Genomic DNA, 16,356 nt, shown 5'->3' with positions numbered 1-16,356 from the left:
AATAACGAAACACACACCGTCAGGAACCCACAATAACGACACACACACTGTCAGGAAACTACAATAATGACATACACACCGTCAGGAACCCACAGTAACAACACACACACCATCAGGAACCCACAATAACAACACACACACTGTCAGGAACCCACAATAACAACACACACACTGTCAGGAACCCACAATAACGACACACACACCATCAGGAACCCACAATAACGACACACACACTGTCAGGAACCCACAATAACGACACACACACTGTCAGGAACCCACAATAACAACACACACACCATCAGGAACCCACAATAACGACACACACACACTGTCAGGAACCCACAATAACGAAACACACACCGTCAGGAACCCACAATGACAACACACACACCATCAGGAACCCACAGTAACAACACACACACCATCAGGAACCCACAGTAACAACACACACATCATCAGGAACCCACAGTAACAACACACACACCATCAGGAACCCACAGTAACAACACACACACCATCAGGAACCCACAATAACGACACACACACTGTCAGGAAACTACAATAATGACATACACACCGTCAGGAACCCACAGTAACAACACACACACCATCAGGAACCCACAATAACAACACACACTGTCAGGAACCCACAATAACAACACACACACCGTCAGGAACCCACAATAACGACACACACACCATCAGGAACCCACAATAACGACACACACACTGTCAGGAACCCACAATAACGACACACACACTGTCAGGAACCCACAATAACAACACACACACCATCAGGAACCCACAATAACGACACACACACTGTCAGGAACCCACAATAACGACACACACACTGTCAGGAACACACAATAACAACACACACACCATCAGGAACCCACAATAACGACACACACACACTGTCAGGAACCCACAGTAACAACACACACACTGTCAGGAACCCACAATAACGACACACACACCGTCAGGAACCCACAATAACAACACACACACCATCAGGAACCCACAGTAACAACACACACACCATCAGGAACCCACAGTAACAACACACACACCATCAGGATCCCACAGTAACAACACACACACCATCAGGAACCCACAGTAACAACACACACTCCATCAGGAACCCACAATAACGACACACACACTGTCAGGAAACTACAATAATGACATACACACCGTCAGGAACCCACAGTAACAACACACACACCATCAGGAACCCACAATAACAACACACACTGTCAGGAACCCACAATAACAACACACACACCGTCAGGAACCCACAATAACGACACACACACCATCAGGAACCCACAATAACGACACACACACTGTCAGGAACCCACAATAACGACACACACACCGTCAGGAACCCACAATAACGACACACACACTGTCAGGAACCCACAATAACAACACACACACCATCAGGAACCCACAATAACGACACACACACACTGTCAGGAACCCACAATAACGAAACACACACCGTCAGGAACCCACAATAACGACACACACACCATCAGGAACCCACAATAACGACACACACACTGTCAGGAACCCACAATAACGACACACACACTGTCAGGAACCCACAATAACGACACACACACTGTCAGGAACCCACAATAACAACACACACACCATCAGGAACCCACAATAACGACACACACACACTGTCAGGAACCCACAATAACGAAACACACACCGTCAGGAACCCACAATAACGACACACACACCATCAGGAACCCACAATAACGACACACACACTGTCAGGAACCCACAATAACGACACACACACTGTCAGGAACCCACAATAACGACACACACACTGTCAGGAACCCACAATAACAACACACACACCATCAGGAACCCACAATAACAACACACACACACTGTCAGGAACCCACAATAACAAAACACACACCGTCAGGAACCCACAATAACAACACACACACCATCAGGAACCCACAGTAACAACATACACACCATCAGGAACCCACAGTAACAACACACACACCATCAGGAACCCACAGTAACAACACACACACCATCAGGAACCCACAGTAACAACACACACACCATCAGGAACCCACAATAACGACACACACACTGTCAGGAAACTACAATAATGACATACACACCGTCAGGAACCCACAGTAACAACACACACTGTCAGGAACCCACAATAACAACACACACACCGTCAGGAACCCACAATAACGACACACACACCATCAGGAACCCACAATAACGACACACACACACTGTCAGGAACCCACAGTAACAACACACACACCGTCAGGAACCCACAATAACGACACACACACTGTCAGGAACCCACAATAACAACACACACACCATCAGGAACCCACAATAACGACACACACACACTGTCAGGAACCCACAATAACGAAACACACACCGTCAGGAACCCACAATAACGACACACACACCATCAGGAACCCACAATAACGACACACACACTGTCAGGAACCCACAATAACGACACACACACTGTCAGGAACCCACAATAACGACACACACACTGTCAGGAACCCACAATAACGACACACACACCATCAGGAACCCACAATAACGACACACACACACTGTCAGGAACCCACAATAACGAAACACACACCGTCAGGAACCCACAATAACGACACACACACCATCAGGAACCCACAATAACGACACACACACTGTCAGGAACCCACAATAACGACACACACACTGTCAGGAACCCACAATAACGACACACACACTGTCAGGAACCCACAATAACAACACACACACCATCAGGAACCCACAATAACAACACACACACACTGTCAGGAACCCACAGTAACAACATACACACCATCAGGAACCCACAGTAACAACACACACACCATCAGGAACCCACAGTAACAACACACACACCATCAGGAACCCACAGTAACAACACACACACCATCAGGAACCCACAATAACGACACACACACTGTCAGGAAACTACAATAATGACATACACACCGTCAGGAACCCACAGTAACAACACACACTGTCAGGAACCCACAATAACAACACACACACCGTCAGGAACCCACAATAACGACACACACACCATCAGGAACCCACAATAACGACACACACACACTGTCAGGAACCCACAGTAACAACACACACACTGTAAGGAACCCACAATAACAAGAACCACACTGAACATCCCAGTTTTTCAAAGCAGTAACAACATGCACACTTCCTTTCAGACCCTAAATATAACTTTACCGAAGCATGGCTCTCACAGCGGTTTGCAGCATTGCACACGGCCACCTGTGGGCCTCGCTGGTTTCTACAAAGCAGCGCAGGTCTCAGACTCGGGTCAGCCGTGGCCTAGTGGTGAGGGACCTGGGCGTGTATCCAGAAGGTTACTGGTTCAATCCCCAGATATTGTACAATGAAATGTGTCTTCCACATTTAACACATCCCTGGCAGTCAACACAAACACACAAACACACACACACACACACAAACAGAGCAGCAGAAAACCATCACCCGGCAGCAGCACCCGGTTTATTGGGGGGTTGGTGCCTTACTCATTGGTCGCTCAGCCTCAGTTGAGGGAGGAGACAGTGCTGATCCTTCACCCCTGCCCCCAGTGTTCCTTCTGGGGGTCAACCCAGTGACCTTTCAGTCCCTCCCCCACCTCTCTGACCATTCACCCATGACTTCCAGCACATTCAGCGCACGACTCGCCTCCACGGAAACCTTTAGTAAAAGGAGAAATGTTTCACATGAACCAAGAGAAACCTGAACTGCACTGTAATATACTATACTATACTATACTACACTACACTACACCACAATACACGCACTGCACTATACTACAATACACACAAGGCACTGTACTACACTATACTGCACTACAATACAATACACACAAGGCACTGTACTGTACTACACTACACTACAATAAACACACTGCACTGTACTACACTACACTGCGCACACTACACAATTCACTGTCTGGCTTTGTCCTGCACTATTCTGCACTGCACTGAAATACATTGAGCTGAGGTACGTTATCCTACACTGTCCTGCACTGCAGTGTAATGAAGTGGACTGTGAACAAAACAGAACACAGGACTGTGAACTGCAGTAAACACTGGACTCAGCTGGAGGAAACTGGGCGGAGGCGAAGGTAAGGGAGTGGAACGGAATATGCTCTGTGATGAAAATCTGGCCCTTATATTCTAGGAATATTTCAGGAACTCTAGTCGCGTCCTGCACCGTCTTTGCACTGTGACCTGTCATCTCTCAGAGACACAGTGGGGTTATCTTTCACCGGCCGGTGTCTCTGAGATAAAGTTAGAAACCTGCTGCACTGCATTCTTTCCGTCGGGTTCTGGGTCCCATTCCTCCTCCGTGCTCCTCCTGAGTCTTACATAAAACACAGACACACCAGAGAACACAGTTCCACTGTTCCACACACCAGAGCTGTGGGAGTTTAGATCCCTCTGACTGACCCCTGGTATTCACCTTGGTGACGTTTGGCTCGTGTGAAACTGATTAAAAGATTATAAAAATCTCTTTTGTTTGCTTCTAAACTGCAGTGGGTTTGTTCCGCTTTGGGCCATGTTCCGAATTAGGGCTGTGTGTGTGTCTGTGTATGTGTGTGTGTGTGTCTGTGTGTGTGTGTCTGTGTGTGTGTGTTTGTGTGTGTGTATGTGTGTGTGTGTGTGTGTGTGTGTGTGTGTGTCTGTGTGTATGTGTGTGTGTGTGTGTGTCTGTGTATGTTTCTGTGTGTGTGTCTGTGTGTGTGTGTGTGTGTGTGTGTGTGTGTCTGTGTGTATGTGTATGTGTCTGTGTGTATGTGTATGTGTGTGTGTATGTGTGTGTGTGTGTGTCTGTGTGTGTGTGTGTCTGTGTGTGTATGTGTGTGTGTGTGTGTGTGTCTGTGTGTTTGTGTGGTGAGAGAGGAACACCTTAACTCTGTTCCGTAAAAGTGTCGTTGTCAGGTTTTGTTTACACTCACTCATGTTCCTGCTGTGCACACAATGAATCCAGGAAGGCTCCAGATGCACTCCGACCCTGATCAGGAGTTACAGAAGATGAATGAATGAATTAAGCATTGTGCAGCTGGCTGCCTTTCATGGAGAAGTAAACCACAGCTTGTTTCAGGGGTTCCTTTAATTTCACATTAAATAAATATTCCTCAAACCCAAGATAAAGTAATTTTTTACTCAAAACTTAAAAGTGACGAACATGATTGTGATCAAAGAACCAAAACACTTTTTATAAAATACAGAGGACGTTTCCTCACCATTTACTGGAACAGGTTCAACCACAAACTCTGACTGGAACAAAACCTCGAACAACTGCAGCTCCCTTTTTACCTGCTGCACCTGTAACTTCACACCATCATACGGTCATCATACACTCACAAACCTGCAGCACCGAGTCTCCTCAGTTCCCAAACGCTCCCACAGCGTCAGTAAAGGAAAGGGGATGGAGCTCAGAGGGAAACTCGCCTCCGTCTCCACTTTTCTGGAGCGAGCCGCAGGCGTCAGACTCTAACTGTGTTTATATTTACAGCTTTGTCTCTGCTCTTTCAGCTTCTGTCTTTAAAGATTCAGGAGAATTACCACAGAGTCCTGACTTTACTGCAGTTCACTGAATAATAGACTCTTCCAGAAATAGAAAAGGCCACACACAGTCGTTGTTGTTGTTGTTGTTGTTGAGGGCAGTGAAGGATCAAGAGTTGACTGTAGTTTATAGTGAGGCTGACTTTTCCAGAACAGAAACGCTGAACTGAAGAAATTAATTACACAGTAGTTAACAGTTTAAACGTGTTACATAATCATTTACAGAAAATAATGGACATTTAACAGGAGACAGAGAAGATAGGAGTCCTGTGTCATCAAACCTCTGCCTGTAAATCCACTGTTTAAACTCTAAAAGATAAAGAGAGGCTGTAGAATGTTGAAAAGGAAATGGGTTTGAATCTAAATCATGAGCGGAAACATAAACCCAACAGAACCCTTTAGAGCCGAGGAGGAACACAGAGAAACTCTTTCAGCAAACTGTGGTTTTATTTCTTAAAAGGGCCTTTCAGGTCAGTGTGGGCATGTGTGCGTGTGTGTGTGTGTGTGTGTGTGTGTGTGTGTGTGTGTGTGTGTGAGAGAGAGAGAGAGACCTCATTTCTTAGAAAACCACATGTAAATGATCTGATTAAAGATAAAAGCTGATGACATCCTCCACTCTTTTCCGAAGTTACAGCAAAGTCTCTCTCAGTAATTTACAGTTAAACTAATCCCCTTTAACCCCAGATTAACCCTCTACACTTCAGAGTTTCCACCTTAAACCAGACTTTAATGTGTTACTTCCCTGTTTTCATTCTGCCACGTCACCGTTGTGTAACGCAGCGTGAGATAAACGCGGCGCTCAGAGACGAAGCTCTCCCTCCACCGAACGGAACCTGTTCACTCTTTAAATAAAGAAAATAAAGGGGCTGTAAAGTTTCTTTGAGCGTTTGTCACAGAAGAACCACGTTTGGTTCCATGAAGTGGAACGTGTTCGTTTAAAGGAACACTCTGTAGTATTTTTTATCTTAAAATTCCACTCTCAAAACCATTGTAATGCTTCACTGAGCTGTAACCGTGACAACAGAGCCTCTGTCGTTGCTACTCTGGCCTCAGCACTGCAGAAAATGCACTATGTGACTTTTATAGGAGAATGAGAATTTCCCTCCCCCTCCCTGTTGATTTCAGTACAGTGCAGTAAACATGAACTACACCAGGGGGAGCCCCAGGAGCACGAAATCTTACTTAGTGTTCCTTTAAGATCTGATCTTTACTTGTTTAAACACATCAGCAACAGCAGTTCTACACAAAACCAACAGTGGTTCTTCTGTCGTTCAGAGAACCCTCTATATTTTTAATAGAACCTTTACTTACTTAAGGTGGAACTGACTCTAAATTCAGGAGAGCGCTAACTGCATGAAAGTAAACACAGAGCGAAAGTGCTACAAAACTAAACAGCTCGAGTTACACATGAGTTTCTGTGGGAATTCAAACAGTGAATAAACACTTACAGACACTTGAATTGAATTGTGCATTAAAAGGGGTTTATTTATTTATCAATTTTACAAACTCCATGTTTCCACAGAAATCAGTGTCAAAGCTTTTACACACGATATAAAAATTAAAAAGGAAAGAAGAGGTAAGTTATAAAATGACTGTATAGAGATCAGAGGCGTAATCCACACAGAGAGGACACTGAGGACATGTCCCCACCTCTTTCTGCTCCTCCATCACGGCCGTGAGAGCAGAGACAGACCGTGTCCTACACACACCCCTCTGTATGTGACGCTAGATAAATAAAGGGTCTATAAATAATCACCTGACCCTGGCTCTACGCTCTGATCTCTTTTGTTTTCCTTTTTTCTGTCCTTCATCACATCACACGCTAAAACACATCATCACTGTCAGATCAAACCCTTCTGTCTCCATTAATTATATATAAATAAATACACATTAATATGTTTTTTTAACCAATGGGAACACTGCTTTTTCTTGTAACTTCCACAAAGAAATGCACCTTGTTCTTTTTCAATGAACTGAAGATAAAAATAAAACACTTAAGGCACAGAAAACTAGAAAGTTCCTGATAATTAAAAGGTGCATTCAGTCATTATTTTAGTTGTGAAGGTCTCCCCCTAGTGGTCAGTCATGATTTAGAGAGACACCAGGTTTTGTCCTGAGGGCAATGTCATGATAAAAAAGTGAATACAAATAAAATACTAAGGCACTAAACTCTAACCCACTCAGAGCTTCTGAGCTTTAAAGGAGAGATCAGTCATTTTTATCCACATGGGGGCAGTTATGTCAGTATAAAGGCTATTGTATCAGTGGAGGAAATGGCTGACTGCACCTTTAACTCCGCCTACTACTGTGTCTCCCCCTGGTGGTCAGTCTCCGTAGCACACCTCCGCCCGCAGCTCTTTGGTGACGTAGCTGAGGATGGCGGCGACGACTTGCTGCTGCATGGAGGCGTTCCCTGAGACGAGCGCGATCAGCTGGACCACGTCGACCCAGTCCAGAGTTCCCAGAACCGCCATCACGTCCTGGTACAGCTTCTGCTGCTGCTGAGGGGGAAGCTCCATGATGATCTGAGCAACAGGTTTAAACTGACCACTAGTCATCCAGCAGCCCAGCAGACCGCCCAGAGCGCCACCTGCAGAGAACACCGGGGAAGAACACACACACACACACCCCCACCCCAAATTATAATTCTGTATCGACCCAATGCCATAAACAAGGTGTCAATGTGAACCCTACGCCGCGGCCTGATGTGCCCCTCTAAAGAAACGTAACGCCGCATGCCATGGACGCAGACCGCAGCCTGTGATTGGTCAGTAGTGGGAGGGACATTGTTGAAGTTGAACTGAAGAAGTACAGAAACATGAGCTCCTCTCCTCCTCCACACACACAGAGACACATTCACAGACAGAGACCTCCTCAGACACGGGGTGGACGTCAGGGACCAATCAAAATGAAGTATAAACCAGCCTTTAGATGAGAGTCAGGGCTGATCTGAATATGCTTTGGATTGGACCACATCTGTAGATCAGACTTTGACTTCTTAAAAAACTTTATATAAATAAAACGTTTTGTAACAATGTCCTGGACAACGTACAGACGTCAGCGTTCACAGAGACACAGAACGTGTGAAAGGGGCTTAAGTTTTGAGTCCACACTGAATTCAAATATCCACAACACACCTGCAACACATCTGTGTTTCCCAGCAACTGCCCCTGGTCCAAGGATGTGATTCTGAACCCAGACGCCTCCCTGAATCAGCGGCGAGACGCTGCGTAGCGCCCAAAGAAACCCACAGGGGTCAGTGTTTCCTCCTTTAAACTCTATGACCCCAGTGTATTCTCTGAGTTTAATGTAGTTTCAGTGGATTATGGCCTTTACTTAAGAACGAGCAGAAAACAGCACGAGGAGCAGCTGAGTTCTCAGGAGTTAGCTGTAAATCTACACTTCCACCTTAAATGGTGAAGCGATTACGTTCTACTTCTGAGTCTACTGCAGTATTTAAGGTGGAACTGTAGTGTGAACAGAACTCTGCAGAATGAGAATCTGAGCTGAGCTCCATGTCACAGAAGAGTGAGGAGAGGGGGGTAATCTCTGATTGTGGAACTCTTCTGAAGGAGAATGAGGCTCTAAATGTAACTACAGTCCAGCAGCTCCTCTGATATCACTGCAGACTGGTGCAGAGCTGCTACAGAGCGGCGCTAGTCGCCTGGGAATGAAGCGCTGCTCTGTTTTATTTGTGTTCTGATGAAGTATCAGGGAGTTGAAGGGTCCACATACACAGATAGATTAGATATATTCACATGACATCGCCTCTCTTCAGAACTCAGAACAGTGAAGGTGAAATTCAGCAAATCACAGCTGCGCCGCCTGCTGTTTACTGTCTGTAACTGCACACAATGAGATTTCTGCTTCAAATCACAACAGAACTGTCTCTGATCTGAGCCCTGACTGAGGAGTTAGACACGAAGCCCCCAGTCATTACAAACACACCGCTGTCTGGAGAAGGTCGACTGCACTTTGTGTTCTTTACACTCCTCATTAATAATAAAGAATAAACAGTAAATAATGTAGATTCAGGAGTTTACACTGTGCAATAAAATTATTATTTCACTAATGCTCCACTAACATGTGTTATAAAGATGTGAGAAAATAAAATAACATTTAAAAATGAAATATATTTAACACTCATTTTAACCAGTGGGTTTCCTCGGGGTGACTGTCTGTGAGGAGTGTGGTGTGTTCTCCCTGTGTCTGCGTGGGTTTCCTCCAGGTGACTGTCTGTGAGGAGTGTGGTGTGTTCTCCCTGTGTCTGCGTGGGTTTCCTCCGGGTGACTGTCTGTGAGGAGTGTGGCGTGTTCTGCCTGTGTCTGCGTGGGTTTCCTCCGGGTGACTGTCTGTGAGGAGTGTGGTGTGTTCTCCCTGTGTCTGCGTGGGTTTCCTCCGGGTGACTGTCTGTGAGGAGTGTGGTGTGTTCTCCCTGTGTCTGCGTGGGTTTCCTCCGGGTGACTGTCTGTGAGGAGTGTGGTGTGTCCTCTCTGTGTCTGTGTGGGTTTCCTCCAGGTGACTGTCTGTGAGGAGTGTGGTGTGTTCTCTCTGTGTCTGTGTGGGTTTCCTCTGGGTGACTGTCTGTGAGGAGTGTGGTGTGTTCTCCCTGTGTCTGCGTGGGTTTCCTCCGGGTGACTGTCTGTGAGGAGTGTGGTGTGTTCTCCCTGTGTCTGCGTGGGTTTCCTCTGGGTGACTGTCTGTGAGGAGTGTGGTGTGTTCTCTCTGTGTCTGCGTGGGTTTCCTCCGGGTGACTGTCTGTGAGGAGTGTGATGTGTTCTCCCTGTGTCTGCGTGGGTTTCCTCCGGGTGACTGTCTGTGAGGAGTGTGGTGTGTTCTCCCTGTGTCTGCGTAGGTTTCCTCCGGGTGACTGTCTGTGAGGAGTGTGGTGTGTTCTCCCTGTGTCTGCGTAGGTTTCCTCCGGGTGACTGTCTGTGAGGAGTGTGGTGTGTTCTCCCTGTGTCTGCATGGGTTTCCTCCGGGTGACTGTCTGTGAGGAGTGTGGTGTGTCCTCTCTGTGTCTGCGTGGGTTTCCTCCAGGTGACTGTCTGTGAGGAGTGTGGTGTGTTCTCTCTGTGTCTGTGTGGGTTTCCTCTGGGTGACTGTCTGTGAGGAGTGTGGTGTGTTCTCCCTGTGTCTGCGTGGGTTTCCTCCGGGTGACTGTCTGTGAGAAGTGTGGTGTGTTCTCCCTGTGTCTGCGTGGGTTTCCTCCGGGTGACTGTCTGTGAGGAGTGTGGTGTGTCCTCTCTGTGTCTGCGTGGGTTTCCTCCAGGTGACTGTCTGTGAGGAGTGTGGTGTGTTCTCTCTGTGTCTGTGTGGGTTTCCTCCAGGTGACTGTCTGTGAGGAGTGTGGTGTGTTCTCTCTGTGTCTGCGTGGGTTTCCTCCGGGTGACTGTCTGTGAGGAGTGTGGTGTGTTCTCCCTGTGTCTGCGTGGGTTTCCTCCGGGTGACTGTCTGTGAGGAGTGTGGTGTGTCCTCTCTGTGTCTGCGTGGGTTTCCTCCGGGTGACTGTCTGTGAGGAGTGTGGTGTGTTCTCTCTGTGTCTGTGTGGGTTTCCTCTGGGTGACTGTCTGTGAGGAGTGTGGTGTGTTCTCTCTGTTTCTGTGTGGGTTTCCTCCGGGTGACTGTCTGTGAGGAGTGTGGTGTGTTCTCTCTGTGTCTGTGTGGGTTTCCTCCGGGTGCTCCGGTTTCCTCCCACCCCAAAAAACACACGTTAGTAGGTGGATTGGAGACTCAAAGTGTCTGTAGGTGTGAGTGTGTGTCGCCCTGTGAAGGACTGGTGCTCCCTCCAGGGTGTGTTCCTGCCACTGAGTTTAAAATTGTTTTAATCCTGTTCTGTTTTTGTCTGAAACCTCAAACACGTCTCAAACAAACAACAGACCGACAAACAATCTCAGAAGAGTAATAGACTTCTACATTTGCATATTTATCCATTTCCCGCTGCATGAAATTTGACTGTTTTTCCAGAGCAGCAGCATCTGTTATAAGTGCTATGCAAATATTTATATGCAAACCTGCTACTCATTTGCATAAACATGATGAATGAGGTGCTGAACTGATGCTGATGGGAACAAATGATCTTCACAGGTTTAAGAACAGCCCCCCCCCCCCCCCCCCAAACACACACACACCGTCTGATTTACTGCACTGAGATGAGATTTCCGCTCGTTTCAGTGACAGGAACGGGGGTCCTAGGTGAATATTATGGGATGTACAAGCTTTACTTTGATGCTCTTAAATTCTAATTTGGTGAAATATCTTTAACAACCAATAAAACACTTTAATGTCCATCAGTTTCTTGTTTCAAAGTGTCACCATGTCCAAACGGCAGCGACGTGAGAGAGCGTCTCCGTACGTCCACACCAGCGTCATGTCCAAGCTTCAACCAGCTCTGGACCAATCAGAGTCCAGCTCCACATTTCCCCTGAAACTGAGGAGTGTCTCAGAGACGCTGTCGATTCAGTTTTGCTGAATTTCCCTCAGTTATCATCGTCTCCAGCCCCCCGCCCCTCAGTAAGCCTCCCCCAAACTCACACAGCGCCCCCTGCCTCTGGAGGGTCGTGACGGTGGAGCATGTGCTTCCTCTGAGACGTGAGGCCAAACCACCACTTCTTTATGAACCACTGCTAATGCAACACTAAGAAGCGCAAGTCTCTGGAGGAGAACACACACTGCCCAGATCTGTCACATGAGCCCCCAGCCACCCGCTGTGAGCAGAGAGATGGGGGATGGGGGCCGTCCCACCCCCCAGAGAGAGACAACCAACATTCTCTCCACGATCCCCAACCTCAGGGAACGAACCAGCGACCTCCTGACACCCCCAGAACACTCGGGACCCCCCCGCGGCGTCTCTACAGCACTTACAAAAAATAATATAAAATAAATAAACACTGGCTGCTCATTTGAAGTTAAAAAGTGTGGATATTTACCGATGGCGATCCCTGGGGGTCCGCCCAGAAGACCACCCACAAATGCTCCGCCCCCTGCCACCGCAGCTCCCTTCCCAGAATTCTTCACTGCAGCCTTCATCTGCTGATTGGTTGAGACCTCGCAGCACAGGCGCATGACATCATTCACTCGGCACTCCATCGGACCTGCAACCAATAATCAATCAGTGATCAATCAGCGAATGATCTTCTTCAGAGAAACACAACTCGGGCGTTCAGCACTTCACGGCTTTCCTCATTTTCACTCCTTTATTAAATATTTATCTTTCCTTCCGTCTCCTGGTGTTTAACTCTTCGCTCTCCTCCGTCGCCGAAGAAGCACTTTCACCTGCATCTTGTTCTTCACAGAGAAGTGTCTTACGTCAGAGCGCCCTTTAGAACCCAGTTCTCCATGAAGAACCCAATCACGAGAAACACAAATCAGAGCAAAGAAACAACAGGGAACTGGGTTTTTCACGTTTCTTTCTACATTCAGAAGTGATTTTTATTTTAAAATCCCACTGTAACAAACATCACAAGCACCATTTTGTAAAATCTTTTACATCGTTTTGATTTTAAGATGAGATCAGACTCGTGACTAAAGCATTTGAATTGTTCAACAGAATGGAGCACAAACATGTTCTTTATGATTGTGAACATTTCTCTGGTCTCTGTGCCCTACCCCTCACACCATCATCCTGTAGATCACTCACTCACACACACACTCTCACAAACACACACACACTCTCACAAACACACACACACTCTCACAAACACACACACACACACACCCACCCACTCACTCACACACACACACACACACACACACAGTCACTCTCACAGTCACACACACTCTCACACACACTCACTCACTCACTCTCACACACACACACTCACTCTCTCACACACTCTCACTCACTTACACTCACTCTCACTCACACACTCTCTCACACACTCTCACTCACACACACACACTCACTCACTCTCACTCTCACACACACACACTCACTCACTCACACTCTCACACACTCTCTCACTCGCACACTCTCTCACACACTCACTCGCACATTCACTCACACTCACTCGCACACACTTACTCGCACACTCACTCACTCTCACACACACAGTCACTCACACACACACACTCACTCACACACTCACTCACTCACACACTCACACTCACTCGCTCACACTCACTCACTCTCTCACTCTCACTCTCTCACTCACTCACACAGTCACACACACTCTCACACACACACTCACTCTCACACACACTCACTCACTCACTCTCACACACACACACTCACTCTCACACACACACACACTCACTCTCACACACACACACACTCACTCTCACTCTCACACACACTCACTCACTCTCACACACACTCACACAGTCACTCTCTCACTCACACACACACACACACACTCACTCACACACTCACTCTCACACACTCACTCGCACACACACTCTCTCACTCTCACACACTCACTCGCACACACACTCTCTCACTCTCACACACTCACTCGCACACACACTCTCTCACTCTCACACACTCACTCGCACACACACTGTAACAAATCTTTTACAGGCTGTAACTGGGCCCTGGGGAGGGACACCTCTATGGGATTAATGTGGAACAGAAGATAAACACCCTCCAGTCTCCAGTAACTGAGCCGTTTCTGCGGTGAACCACGACTGGAGAAAGAACAAAAGTAAAAGTAAAAGTAAAAGTGTTTCCTTTAAACACAGAAATATCAGCTCAGTCCAGGACTCCTCCCTGATCTTTAACTCCTTCAGCTTCTCAGAAATACTTTTGAACTCATTTAAACTGCTTTTGTTTCTGATTTAAACAATAACTGAGAGGCACCGCGGCTTTTGGAGTTTATTCCCCGTTTGTGTGAGATTTATTACTTTCTCCTTCTGAGTGAAATATAACATTTGATCAAATCTAACAGCTTCAGTGTGTTTTAGAACCTGGTCCGAGTCTAAATTTAAAACTCTGATCATCTTTGTTTTTTGTAAATAAAAGGAATAAAGTTATTTGAATAGTTTTTAAACCATGAATCGTGTTAAATACAAAGCTCAGGTTCGTTATTTAACACTAAACTGTACTAAATGTAACAGTAGCTTTGAGGGAATCACGTGTTAGATTTTAGTTTAATTGAAGGTTTAATGTGAATTACTGATGAAAGTGAGAAGGTACCGGATGGTGCTCAGTTCGAAACTAAACAGCCCTCAGCGCCTAAAGGAAGCGAAGGTCAGGGATGATTTAATCCGGGGGAAAGCCGAGTGTGGGGTAATTTACCTGTGAGTCTCTCTCCAGGTGGAAAGTGTTCCTCTTCACGTTATTCCCCCGGGTTTTGTGGCTGCGGGTGTCTGGTCGCGCGGTGAAACGCTGATTCTCCCCCGGTCTCCAGGCTGTGCTCTGGGTGCAGGAATTAAACTCTGCTCCGAGTCTAAACTCAAAGGTTAAACTCGATAATGTCTTCACTTCTCAACACAACAAATAGCACAGCCCCTGACGGACTCCACCGCAAAGATTTCTGGGTAAATGAAGACTTTAAACAGCTGGGCGTAATGTGGCAGTAACCGCGCTTTACCGCCAGAGGGCGCCAAGAGCTCAACTACAATATCACACTCACAAATCCATTTCAGCAAATTCTCCAGCACTGTTTCAGTAAGCGGTGCACTATCTACACTTCCTGTACTCCACGGGGGGGGGGGGGGGGGGGGGTATGAGTTATCAGTGAGACCCAGGGCTGCGCGTACCCGACGATAACTGAGGGCACAGCAGGGCGTACAGCTCAGTCACTGACCCCGGGGGCTCCACATATGGGACAAGCATTTAACACAGCCCCCCCCCCCATAGACGAGTGGACGGGGCCGTTATTAATACACAGTAATTACATTATTATTATTATTATTATTTACTTTTCTTTGACTTTTTACTATGAATTTAAATGAGAATGATATGATTGTTGTGTTATAGAAGTTTCTCTGAAGGATATTTGAAATCCAGGGGGCGGAGACACAACTCCGCGCTTTATGAGTTTGAAATACGTCACAGAAGCCGTCACCCACGGGGCGGGGCTTACATATGGTAAACAAACGGAGAACGAAGGAGTGAAACTAAACAACAGAGAGAGCGAGAGAGAGCAGAGAGAAAGTAAATAGAGTGAGAACAGAGAGATAGAGTAAAGAGAGAGAGAGAGAAAGAGAGAGAGAATAAAGAGAGAGAGAAAGAGAGAGAGAGAGTCTGAATCCCTGATCTACAGAAAAGGTAAGGTTTATAAACAGTTGATCAGTTCCTTTATCAGTAAAATAACAAGTTAAAAGTCCTGTTTACTCTGACGGGGGGGTCGGCTCTGTTGGGCAATCCTCACTTCGGGATTAAGTTATCCAGCTTTACGGAGTAATCCTGCTTTTCCAAACTCCAGCTGAACACAGGCTGATCTTTAACCGGATCATCTCAGTCAGTAACTGATCTAAACTCAAGATGTGGGCGTTCCACAGAGCAGTTATCCAGATAACTCAAGCCCGGGTTTGAGGAGGTTTCACTCCGCTCTGTTCCTGTTGGGCTTAAATTATCCGGATAAACGGAGAGATCCTGTTCCACGGAGAAGCTGAGGATATATCGGTATTAAAGCAGCTTTGCTGTTTCCGTGGTTGGGCTGAAGTTATCTGGTTAACGGAGTACTCCTGCTTTGGCCAGACCCCTGCAGTCGGCCCCTGCTCTGTTCTCTCTGAATTAAAACAGCAGTCTGTACTTTAATGAAAC

General features: G+C 46.7%; 2 protein-coding genes across 2 annotated transcripts in view; one reads left to right on the top strand and one right to left on the bottom strand.

The window, feature by feature from the left end:
- Window positions 1-7,122: 7,122 nt before the first annotated feature.
- Window positions 7,123-15,100, bottom strand: LOC136676938 (protein C19orf12 homolog). Its single transcript, XM_066654250.1, has 3 exons — window positions 14,884-15,100; window positions 12,578-12,742; window positions 7,123-8,238 (listed from the first exon to the last, which is right to left on the bottom strand). The coding sequence occupies exons 2-3, from the start codon at window positions 12,735-12,737 to the stop codon at window positions 7,973-7,975; spliced, it is 426 nt and encodes a 141-aa protein (XP_066510347.1). The 5' UTR covers window positions 12,738-12,742; window positions 14,884-15,100; the 3' UTR covers window positions 7,123-7,972.
- A 102-nt stretch (window positions 15,101-15,202) lies between these two features.
- The window catches only part of LOC136677447 (tumor protein p53-inducible nuclear protein 1-like), a 9,141-nt gene continuing 7,987 nt past the window's right edge, over window positions 15,203-16,356 (top strand). Inside the window, exon 1 of the mRNA XM_066654972.1 lies at window positions 15,203-15,255. The gene's annotated coding sequence lies outside the window, so the exon portion shown is untranslated. The remainder of the gene's footprint in view (window positions 15,256-16,356) is intronic.

This window comes from Hoplias malabaricus, chromosome X2, assembly GCF_029633855.1.
Source record: "Hoplias malabaricus isolate fHopMal1 chromosome X2, fHopMal1.hap1, whole genome shotgun sequence".
Taxonomy (NCBI): Eukaryota; Metazoa; Chordata; class Actinopteri; order Characiformes; family Erythrinidae; genus Hoplias; species Hoplias malabaricus.
Note: the sequence above shows the minus strand (reverse complement) of the source record. Positions and strands in the feature narration are given on the sequence as shown.

Bases quoted from the DNA above. Each gene is read 5' to 3' on its own strand.
- LOC136676938 (XM_066654250.1), bottom strand. From the start codon at position 12,737: ATGGAGTGCCGAGTGAATGATGTCATGCGCCTGTGCTGCGAGGTCTCA. The intron at 8,239-12,577 runs GTAAATATCCAC...TGTTCTCTGCAG, and splicing joins ACCCCCAGGGATCGCCATCG to GTGGCGCTCTGGGCGGTCTG.